This window comes from Sciurus vulgaris (assembly GCF_902686455.1).
Source record: "Sciurus vulgaris genome assembly, chromosome: 17".
Lineage (NCBI taxonomy): Eukaryota > Metazoa > Chordata > Mammalia > Rodentia > Sciuridae > Sciurus > Sciurus vulgaris.
In genome coordinates, this window is record NC_136478.1 from 61563153 (window position 1) to 61575194 (window position 12042).

At 48.7% G+C, this 12042-nt stretch overlaps 1 protein-coding gene across 2 annotated transcripts in view; it reads right to left on the reverse strand.

The window, feature by feature from the left end:
• Window positions 1-12042, reverse strand: part of VRK3 (VRK serine/threonine kinase 3) — a 34285-nt gene that overhangs the window by 15462 nt on the left and 6781 nt on the right. For both annotated transcript variants that reach the window (XM_079117044.1, XM_079117043.1), the window contains 8 exons: window positions 10935-11074; window positions 8863-9012; window positions 7567-7761; window positions 5417-5481; window positions 3142-3208; window positions 1765-1849; window positions 1411-1516; window positions 655-747 (listed from right to left, as the gene is read on the reverse strand). In XM_079117044.1, the coding sequence (XP_078973170.1) occupies window positions 655-747; window positions 1411-1516; window positions 1765-1849; window positions 3142-3208; window positions 5417-5481; window positions 7567-7761; window positions 8863-9012; window positions 10935-11073 (900 nt within the window). In that variant the 5' untranslated portion in view covers window position 11074. The remainder of the gene's footprint in view (window positions 1-654; window positions 748-1410; window positions 1517-1764; window positions 1850-3141; window positions 3209-5416; window positions 5482-7566; window positions 7762-8862; window positions 9013-10934; window positions 11075-12042) is intronic.

A 12042-nucleotide genomic window follows, 5' to 3' on the forward strand; every position in this document is an offset into this window, starting at 1 on the left:
AAATTACTTTCAAAAGGCTGCCTAATTCACATTTCTAACAATTTATCAAAAATTCTCATTTCCTTACATCCTTAACAGCATTATATTATCTTCTTCTTTTTTTTTTTTTTTTTTTTTTTGGTACTAGGAATTGAACCCAGGAGTGCCTAACCACTAAGCCACATCCCCAGCCCCCCTTTTTTCTAATATTTTATTTAGAGACAGGGTCTCGCTAAGTTGCTTAGGGTCTAAGTTGCTGAGGCTGGCTTTGGACTCGTGATCCTCCTGCCTCAGCCTCTGAAACTGCTGGGATTAGGTGTGCACCACTGTGCCTGGCTATAATATTATTTTTAATTTTGTCCACTCAAAGGGTGAAAAATAGTATCTTGTTTTAGTTTGCATATCTATGATGATTAGAGAGGTTGACTGTCTTTCTGTACATTTAACTAATGTGTGGATTTCTTCTTCTAAGAACTGTTTTTCCTACTCTTTGTCTGTTTTTCCAGTAAGCAGCTTATCTCTTATTATTCCAAGGAGTATTTTTTTAATAAATGATGGACAGCAAACCTTTGTTTGCAGTTAGCAGTGTGAAACAAATGGAGAGTTGGGGACTTATGGGAACTTGATTGAGCACAGAGAACTTCGAGAGTGGAGGGGAGGGGATGAGGCTCTTACCTGGCTCAGATCTTCTGGATTCACAAAGATATTCTCGGCAGTCAGATTTCCATGAACATACTCATTTTCATGGAGAAACTCCAGTGCATCCAGCTGGGAGAAGAAGAGAGCAAGTGTTTCTATGTGTGTCAAGACTCCTGCAAAGCAGCTGATTCAGAGCCAGGTGAAGGAATCCTTGGCCTGGGGGTGGTCCCACACTAGTTGTGGGGGGCGTTAAGCTTGCCTAGTTTGCCACTGTGATAGCACATTCCAATACCTCTCTCATTCGGCTGTTTAGAAAGTTCAGAAGTAGAGCTAATGTTTGGCTTTCCATTTATTCCTTTTTCTTAGTTGAGTGCATGCTCAGGAGGGAAGGAGGAGGTGACTAATGGCCCATCTGCAGAAATACCCTGCACTCATGTACATTGAGTTCTGCTCACTCCCACTGAGAATAGCTTAAACTTAGTTAAGCAATTTATATCTTTATCTCTAGCTCCAACTTTTGCACTGGGCAGAATGACTCTTGGCTTACAAACCACCTCCACCTGTTAGCCTGATCCAGCCCTAAACTTCAGCCGTGCAGGGCTCTCCCTGCTTCGGCAGTACTCATCACACCAGTTCTAACTGCCTCCTTTGCACCTGCCCTGCTGGGGCAGTAAGTGTGCCAGCCTCCACACTGGCAGACCGGAGCAGGGCTGGATGTGTCAAGGAGTCAAGTCTGAGAAATGAGGATCTGTTGGGCCCTCCCCACACCCTGAGCAGCTTTCAGCTACATACCAGCCGGCAGGCCACCTGGAGCACACACTTCTCTGAAATCACGTGCTTTGGGTTGTCATCCAGGGCTGACTGAAGGCTCCTCCCTAGTCTGGGGAATACCAAGAACCTGGAAGATAAGTGCATCCCAAGAGGTAGAGACATGGGAGTAGAGGACTGCAGGTCACCCAGTGAAGACTGGCTGGGGCACCACCAGGCGCCAGAAGTAGGTCGGCATAAGGTTTCTGGTTGCTGGGAACTACCCTGACTTGGAAGCAGGGAAAGAAAGTAACTGGTTGACCTGTGACTCCAGCTATGGCAGGCACAAGCAGGCAGAGAAGGAAAGGGTCCCAAGAGAGTGGCAGTGAGGTGACTCACCTGTACTTGTCCTGGTGAACACCAAAACCAATGCAGGTGGGGATGGCCAGGAGGGGCACTGAGTGCAGCTTCTTCCACCTGTTCACTGCCAGAGGCAGGGCTCAGTGTTAGCTCACCTGCTCTCAGACCAGAAGTAGAGAGCCAGAGCCAGACCAGACCCTGAGCCTCCATGTCAGAGACATCTTTGGGGTGGGGGTGGGGTGAGCATGGGTGACTGATGGACGTCTGTAATCTATGTCAGCAGGTGACAAGGGTGAACATGGGCCATTTCTGAGAAGGCATACATGCGTCTGGAGTGAGAGGAAGGGCAAAGAACAACAGAGCAACCTCTGCATTCCCACATCCACCTAAGACCAGTAAAGGTCTCCAGTGGCCATGCTCTAACTCATTAGCCAGGGTCTCCGTGGGGTGCCAAAGAACCAGTGGTGTGCTGACACAAGTTTAACACCTGGATGCCGAGGGAATGTCAGTCCACAATGGTAGTTTTGTTCTGTGGTGTAAATAGCTCCCACCATAGGTGAATGCAGTGGCGCATGCCTGTAATCCCAGCAGCTCCAGAGGCTGAGGCAGGAGGATTCCAAGTTCAAAGCCAGCCTCAGCAACATAGCGAGGCCCTAAGCAACTTAGTGAGACCCTCTCTCAAAAAGAAAAACAAAACAAAACAAAACAAAAAAGGTGTGGGGCTATAGCTCAGTGGTAAAGCTCCCCTGGGTTAAATCCCTATTACAGAAACAAAAACAAAACAAAACAAAACAACAACAAAAAACATTCCCATCACAGCCAACTTCAAGCCACCAAGAGGATGTGACTGTGACCGGGGCTGTGAGCGTAGCTCAGTGGTAGAATGCTTGCCCAGCATGTGTGAGGCACTGGGTTCAATCCTCAGCACTACAGAAAAATAAATAAATAAAAATGTATTGTGTCCACCTACAACTAAAAAATAAATAAATAAATAAATAAATGGACTATGACTGAACGTGGGATGAGGTGAGGCACAGTATTTTGTGCAGTATTTTCATGACACAGGTGCAATAGATCTAAGTAACCCCAAGAGCACAGATGGTAGAACATACAGAATAATTAGGAAATGATAAGTTTGCAAGTGTGTATTATCTTTGTTTTCAATATAATTTATTTGATTTTAAGTTTACACGATTTAATTGTTAACAGTGGCTATGTGTAACAGCCAGCCTGCAGCATCCTGAAAACTTACTAATTGACTCTTGAGAGTTGGAATCAGGCAATCCCCATTTGCCCTCTGAGGCCTGAGGCCTGAGGAGGGACAGGAGACTGGCTGCGGGCTTCACACCAGCAGATGGCTAGTTGTGACAGGCTGGCATCCCTTACTCTTTCCCTGACCCACTCCCCATGGAATACCTTGCAGAGGCTTGGCAGCCCGTTGGAAGAAGTTCTGCTCATTGAACAGGCGCCCATCCTTGGCATCCTGGTGGGGACAGGAGGGCAGAGGATGTCACACTGAACTCTCTGAGACAAGGGCCCCAAATCATCACTGATACCTCAGGGTAATGCCAGCAACGACCAGATTTATCAAGTCCCTGCATCAGAACCCACTTCCCCAAGGTGTGGCATGTGAGCACATATCAGAGACTGAACAATCTCCGAGTACTCACATCTCTTCATTCTTTTATGACAGGCTCCACAAGCTTTTCTTAAGACATATGGCCTTCAGCTAAAAACTATATTCCCCAGCCTCCTTTGTAGGGAAGAATGACCATATGACCAAGTCTGACCAATGAGTTTAAAAGCAAAAGAAATGTGGATAATTTGTAGGTGAAATACTTAAAAGGCTAGGAAGTCTCTCCTGCCCCAGATTTTTAAGTAAAAAAGTAAACAAATATTATTTTGCTGAAGCCATTATTGATATATAAATATATATATACATATATATATATATACATACACACACACACACATATATATATATTTGTGTATATATATATATATATTTTTTTTTTTAAACTGGAGATTGAATCCAGGGGCATTTAACCTCTTGAGCCACATCCCCAGTCCTTTTTAATATTTTATTTAGAGATAGGGTCTCACCAAGTTGCTTAGCTACTATGTTGCTGAGGCTGGCTTTGAACTTGCGGATCCTCCTGCCTCAGTCTCCCGAGCTGCTGGGATTACAGGTGTGTGCCACTGTGCCTGGCTGGGTTTTTTAAAACAGCAGTCTAACCAAATGTTTTAACTAAACACAACTAGTGCAGCTGAGTTCTTAAGAGCACAGGGTCAAATTCAAATCGCAGCCATTCCCTCCTCCTGTTTCTCTGGCTCCTCTCACTTCTCTTTCTCTAAAGACTCTAATGTGTCCTGAGCATTGTTATGGGCACTGGGGATATAGCAGTGAACCTAGCAACTTGCATGCTGGCTGTCTCTGGTTCAGCAACTGAGTCTCCATTTATTTCCTCATCAGTTAAATGGGAACATAGTAGCCTCTCAACAAGGTTGTTGAAAGAATTCAAGGTAGGCTCTGAGTGTGACCAGGCCCTGTGCTTCCTCTCCTGAGCATGTCCCCCTCCTTGATGGGACAGTGCCCTGAGACCAGGCACTCCTCCACAGCTGGGCCTGGGTCACACATAGTCCAGCACCACACACTTCTGGGCCTAAGGAAATGCTGATCGGATGGAACAGATGTACCAGGAGAGGCTTTGCTTCTGCCACCCTTGTGAAAGTGATGACAGGAATAGCTCACAAAGACAAAGTACTCACTGTGTGCCAGGTGCCATCTGAATTGTGCAGAAAACAGTTAAAGGGGGACTCTGTGGCAATCCCATAGACTTGGGACAAGCTGAGACGCTGAGACAATTCAACTCGAATTGTTAGACAACTGTGAAATTCTGGGGTCAGGCACAAAACCAACTCTCAGCAGCACATGCAACCTGTCATCAGTGAACGAGGCTCCAGAGCCATGCTCCAAACCACTAACACAGCCTGTGTCTAGAGCTGAGAGGGGGCACCCAACCCAGTTGTCCTTGGTTTTCTGGGGTACAAGACAAATTCAGGGAAAAAAATACAAGTCACCATGATGCCAGCTAGCCAGGGTTGAGGAGGAGGCTGAGCACCCTCTTAGTGAGCACTTGCGCCGTGAAGGCCACTCACCCATGAGCCTGCTCTTGCGTTCTCAAACCTTTACTCCTTCCTTTGGGCCACCCGTGAGCACACACTTCCTGTATGCTGAGCCTTGTACTAAGCACATACTGTGGGTGATTTCACTGAAGCTTCAGAGCAGGGACACCATCTGATGGCTTCCAGCTGGACTCTAACACCCAGAACAATGCTACACGATAAATATGTGCCAGGTATGAGGCTGGCAGTAGAGGGCAGGTGGGCCACAAGATGCAGGTGTTATGGATACTGATGAGGAAAGCCAGAGCTGATAAGGGGATGTACCTGCCTGGCTCCAGGGTCAGGAAACGTCAGATATGGGGCATGCCGGAGCACAGGTCTCCTAAAAGCCTGAGATGAGGAACTGGGAACCTGCCTGTCCAGGGTCCCACTACTACTGCACCCTGGCTCCAGGCCAAACTCTCCCAGGCACAGAGTGACTCAGAGGTCTTAGAAGTTGATGGTGCATTTGCAAAGCCCCAGGCCCTCCCCTATGAGCTGCTGCTCCCACCCAGGGGCCACTCACCAATTTGAGTGAGAATCTGTTTTTCCAGGGCTTTGACCCACAGGCAAGGGTAGAAGTGGGCTCAGCTGTGAAGAAACAATGAGCAAGGTCATACCTGAGGAGAAAGTCAAGGTCATGATCTGCAACCTTCCCAGTCATGGGAAGCACTTCTGGTTCTCCGGTTCCCATAGGCAAGAGCATCCTTGTGCTCCTCACCTGCTCCTTCCTATCTTTAAAGAGCTCCTTTCCTGCTTCCTCTCTCTCTGTGAATGTCCAGCTGTGCAGGAAAGGGTTAACACTGCAGGTCTGAGAACCGAATTTTGGGAGGATGCCTGGCTCTTCCTGACTGATGAGAGGGGCTCATTTGGCCCAAAAGGTTTGTGCTCTGCGTCAGTGTGTTTACGCTGAGCACCTGCTCTTCTTCTGGCAGAGGCCATGTGACCAGCCCCTAATCACCCTGGGTCCTGAGTCTCTGACAGACTTCCCTGATGGACAAAAATTTCTAAGTTTTGTTCCAGTGTGTGGCTGGGAGAATTCAGTGCATCTTCTGCAGTGGCCCCATCCCAGGCCACATCCTGGATCAACCCATATCTAATAACCGACCAAGGGACATAAAAAATCACATAAAAAAATCAGCCATTCTGCTAACATGGAACATGCTGGTGCACCAGTTTTGCTCTGGATCCTGTTAATTCATTAATCCATGAATGGTGTGATCCACTCATGAGAGCAGAGTCCTCCTGTGACCTAATCACCTCTTAAGGGTACCACCTTATCCCACTTCTTAATTATCACTCAATGGGAATTGAATTTCTTTATTTAAAAACTTTTTTGTTTGTAGTTGTAGTTGGAGAGCATGCCTTTATTTGACTTGTTCATTTTTATGTGGTGCTGAGGATCCAACCCAGTGCCTCACATGTGCTAAGTAAGCGCTCTGCCACTGAGCAACAGTCCAGCCAGGGGATTAAATTTCAATATCAATTTTGGCAGGAATATTCAAACCATAGCAAGTGACTGCTAAAAGATACTGGATTTCCCTCCCTCCCTTCTTTTCTTTTTTGTGATACTGGGGATTGAACCCAGTGCCTCACACATGCTGGGCAAGTGCTCTATCGCTAGGCTACATCTTAGTCTTTTAAAAAAAATTTTTTTTTTTTCTCATTTGAGACAGGGTCTTGATAAATTATCCAGACTGGACTGGAACATTCAATCCTTCTAATTCAGCCTCCTGAGTAGCTGGGCTTATAGGTGGGCAATACCATGCCCAGCTGGTACTGGATTTCTTTTGGGGCAAGGGAAATGTTCTGGAATTAGAAGGTGGGGGTGGCTGCATGACACTGTAAATGTACTAAAAGACACTAAATTTTGTACTTGATGTTACATAAGTTTTATCTTAATTAAAAAAATAACAACAACAACAAAAAAGGGCATATAAAGTGCTGAAACAGGGCCTGGCATTGCGTAAGCACTCGGTATCATTAACACCAACACTGCTGCCACACTTACTTTCTTCACTGTCATAGAATGACTCTAAGTTTGAGGTTTGACACAGACAGTTTTTAAGCCCTGTCCCTTCTGGCCCACATCTGGGTAAGCTGATAAGAAAGGCTTGGTGCTGTGTCTTTGGAGCTGGCAGAAGATTCAGACCATGCCAAGCACTGGTCTGTGTGGGAAGCCTCACCCCAGCCCTACCCCCAACTGCCTCCAAGGCATTTGGGAGCTGCATGGGTGGCCTGACCTGCTCTTCCCCAAGACACCAACTAAGTAAAAAATAAACCTATCCTCTCGGTCTCAACAGGGCGCCCAGGCTGTCTCTGCAGGCTGAGCGTGACAATGACCTTATCATGTGGTCACTGGGCCTGCACTCCTAATGACAGTAGTCAGAGTCGTGGGGTAGCACACTTTTCACAGAGGCGGATGCTCTCAAGGGGCCGCAGTCCTTGCCATTCTCTGCCCCCTTCCTCACAGACTAATGCATTCACTCACACTATCTGCCTGGCCCCTACAGGTGGGTAACTTTCAGTCCTGAGTCTGAGACAAAGTTGCCTGGATGCAGGTCTGCAGCTAGGGTCATGGTTCCTTTCCCATTCTCCAAAGGGACCCCCTCCCTGGTCTGCCTGGTGTTGAAGTGGCCCATTGTGAACCAGGCCCTGGTTGATTGGACAGAGTACCTTCATACAGAATGCCCTGGTCATTTCTGGTCTGGAGGATCCCTAGCTTCCAGTGCTGCCCATTCTTGTCTGTCAGCTTCGTCCCCATAGGCAAAGCCTCAAGTGAGGTGGTCACCCGGCTTCGCTTCAGTGTCTGAGGGCTTCGCCTGGTGGACTGTGGGCTGCTTTTGGAGGTTGGGGATCTCCTCCAGGCCCCTGCAAGAGGATGGTTTCAATAAAGTCAACACAGTATCCAGGAAAGAAAAGTCAATGGGGATGAAACAACACCCATGAAAGTGTTTGCTGACCTACTGGTTCACTGGGCAAATGCTTCCTGGGACTTCCATGGGTTGGGTCCTTTGTGATGACTCGGGGGGCTCAGACAGGAGTCAGACCTGGACCCTTCCCTCAGGAGCTCCCAGTGTGGTGGGGAAGGAACTCTAACCAAGAGACAGCCATTGAGTTGAGTCTGAGAAGGGGCAGTACCAAGGGATGTTAGGGCCAGAGGACAAAGAGGCTGACTGCTGAAGGAGTCCAGGGAGGCTTCCTGGAGGAGGGGAGGTTCGAGTTGAGCCCTGTCCTGAGTATGAAGGGGGCCCAGGAAACGTCTGACAAGTTCCTGCCCTTGAAGGGACTGAGAAAAGTGGGGTGGTGCGGCTGGAGAGAGGCACTGACCTAGGGAAAGATAACCTACCCTCCTCCTCCTCCCCACCACCCTTCAAGACACACAAGGGCAAGGGGCCTCTGGGGCCTGTAGGGAGGAGCCAGGAGGTGGCTGGGGGCCAGTGCTGAGGACACAGGCCCACAGTCTTCAAGCTTCCCATGTGCTGGCACTGCTAGGCAAGCACAGAGGAGTCATGCTTGGTCCCAGCCAGAAAATGAGGCTGAAAGGGACTACAGGCTGTGGACCTGGAGTGACACAAACATGCAAATGAGGGTAGCCTAGGCATTGGGAGCACTGGACAGAGGCTGGGACGCATGCAAGGGCTGCAGCAGGTGAGGGATCTGGGCCAAGAAAACAGACTCAGCAAAGACCCAAGGCTGAAAATTCCTCGAAATCAGTCTGTGCCTGGGGCTATGGTGAGAGCCAAGGCAGGAACCAGGCCAACTGGGCAACAGCAGGGAGAGTCCGGACAGCGCTGGGTGTGGTGAGGCACCTCTAGGGCCAGGTGGCAATGGACTAAGTGGGCGCTGGAGGCTGGGGAAGATGCTGGGCGAAGGCAGGTGATGTTCCAGCTGGGGCTAAGGCAGCTTTGTCCCAAATACTGTCAGACAACCCATCTTTCCCAGCTAAAATCAGATGGGCCCGAACCTTACCTTTGGGTCTCTCAGAGGAATTCAAGGTTTCTTCAGATTCAATATTGTCACCATCTGAGAGGTGTGGTGACTGGGGAGAGGTGACAGTGCTTGACCACTTCACTTTCTTGGGAGAGATTTCAGAACTGGATTTTGGTTCTCTCCTTGAGCCTAGAGAGGCGGACAAATGCACACTGAGTTACACAGGCCCTTAGAAGGACCATCGAACCTTTCCTTTCCCTCTTCTTTTGAAACAGGGTCTTGCAGGGCTGTGGAATAACTCATAGGTGGAGCACTTGACTAGCATCCACAAAACCCTGGGTTCAATCCCCAGCACTGAAAAGAAAAACAAGGAGTATTGAAATGGGGTCTCGTTGTGTCACCTAGACTGGTTTCAAACTCCTGGGCTCAAGTGATCCTCCTGCCTCAGCCTCCTGAGTAGCTGAGACTATAGGCATATGCCAGAAGAATCTTCTCCTTTCAGGTATCACTAAGTCGGCCAGCACAATTAGTTCCTGGACTACTGGAATGGCTCCCAGCTGGTTTCCACACCTTCAGTCCATTTCCACACATAGCAGCCAGATTAGTCTTTTCAAAATGCAGACCATACCATATTACCTGCTCTGCAGAAATTCTCTGCAGCTCTCCACTACCCCGACTATTAAGACTAAATTTCTTACCCAAATCAACACAGAATTGGACCACTTCCCAACACCCTCCCTTCCCACCCTGGCCATCCCACCCTCACGAGAAGCCAGGATGCATGTCTGCCCCCAGCCTATGCTATCCTGCATCCCTCCACTCTGCCCGGCTCCCCACACTCTCTCTCTCCCCATTCCAAGCCCTCCCCTCACTTGCTGTTCACCTAGCTAATTCTTCTTCATTCCTAGGTCTCAAGTAAAACATTACTCAATTGGGTCCCCAGAAAATGTCCCCAACTTCTGAGCAACCAATTCTGTGCCAGACACAATCCTGGGTGATGTGCAAAGGAAACAATAGGTTACAAAAATCACAATCTACACAGAAAGTGCCTGTCCTGTGGAGCTTACAGATAAGAAGCAACACAAATACGTAAAATCCTGTATCTGAAAGGGTTGATACAAGGACCAAAAGGAGATCTAAATCAGGAAGGGGGACAGAAATATGGGATCTTAATTAGGGGCATCAGGGATGGTGCCTCTGAGAAGGCAGCAGCTGAGTAAAGACCTGAAGGCAACACGGGGTACACAGGCAGAGGAAGGAAGGACCACCCACCCAGAGGGAACAGCAAGTGTGAGGGTTCAGAGGCCCAGGCCTGGAGGAAGGGAGGAATGGAGGAGAGGCGAGGGAACTGACACTGTCCAAGCAGCAGCAGGAGGGTAGGATGTGAGGTCTGGGGGGGATCAGGTCCCAATCACATGGAGCCTCACACAGAAGGTGGGGAGTGAAGGAGCGACAGGATCTGGCTGGCTTCATAGGGACCCTCGAGTGCCACATGAAGAGGACCACAGCAGGGACAAGGGAAGAAGCAGAGAGCTCAGAGAAGGCTTCTGAACAACGTTGGTGAGAGGCGAGGGCGGGCGGGCAGAGCAGGTGTGAGCAAGTGGCAGAGATTGCCGTTTGACAGGGAGCGCTAACAGGCTGATGGGGGGATGCATATGGGGAGGCTCCTGGGGGGCCCCAAGTTTCTGGCCTTGGAAACAGGATCAATGGAATTACTGTTTATTGCTTCTATGGAGGGGTAGATGGGGGTAGCAGTGACATCAGGACCTCAGTTCTGGGCATTCTCAGGCTGAGGTACACATGGGACCCTGACAGATGTCAAGCAGGCAGTCTGCTCTTGAGGCTGTGGACTTCAGGAGAGGAGTGCAGGCTGGAGACAGAAATGTACAAGCTGTCAAAAGACAGATGGGATTTAAGCTGGAGGAGGCCAAGACCCTGAGGGGCTGCTGAGGGACTGCCTATAGAAAGAGCTGTCCAGGCCTGAGGCCTGAGCTTCTGCAGGGTCCAGGCAGGGTTAGAAAGGCTGACAAGTGTCTGTCCCTCTTGAAAATGCACACACGCACATACACATCTTACCCTACTGCAGGAACATGCAGATTCCTGGTTCTTACCTCGGAAGGATGACCCGAGCGGCTTGGCCAAGGTCTGGGACCCTGCATGCTCCTCGGTAGGCAAAGGTTTTCCACAATAGGGGCAGAATTTGAAAGCTGCTTCAATATTTCTGCCACAGTTTGGACAGAAAGAGATCATGCTGCAAAACAGAAAGGGATGGGACAGGGAGCCGAAAGAAAAACCTAATCCATCTACAGCTGAGAGGTGGTCGTCAGAGTCCCCACGGTGATGGGAAGAGACGTTCTGAATGTAGTCCCGAAAAACGCCACTTCTGAAATCATTTGTTACCCATTGTGCTGAGGTTTTAGTTATCTGTCCCTCCCTAATGACCCAGGGACAAAGCAGACCAAATGCAACCAAGTAGCAGACTTCACAGGAGCTGTGGATGCCCTCAGGTCGAGCAGAGTTGTGCTGGAAAACTGTTCCCATCAGAGCAGGCACACCCAGGGTCTGCAACTGGGTTTGTGAGGCTCATTTTTAAAAATAACAATTTTTTTTTTTTGGTACTGGGGATTGAACTCAGGGGCACTCTACCACTGAGCTAATCCTTAGCTCTTTTTATTTTAAAACAGGGTCATACTAAATTGCTGAGAGTCTTGCTAAATTTCTGAGGTTGGCCTCAAACTTATGATCCTCCTGCCCCAGCCTCCCAAGTTGCTAGGATTACAGGTGTATGCTGCCAAAATTTGTGTGATGCTCATTCCTTAAACCACATGATGGGGCCAGGAGGGACTGTGGATACTCCCCAAATATTTCCCAGCCAACCTTACAGCTCTGTTGGGCACACATGACTACTTCTGGCCAAACAGATGTGGATAGAAGTCATCTCCTGGCTAAAAGCATCTTCTCCATCTACCCTGCACCTGTAAGTATGGCCTTGGAGGTCACATATCCCAGGTAACACAGCAACATGAAAAAGGAGGGCTGCCTGGTCCACACTGGGATCTCGGGATTAATAAAGACCATTATGTATGAAGTTACCAAGATTTCAGGTTTTATTTGTTACTACAGCACACCCTATCCTATTCTGACTAATTTAGTGGGACAATGGTTATTCATTACATTATTTTACTTGGTGTATCACTGAAATATTTCCTGTATTTCTTG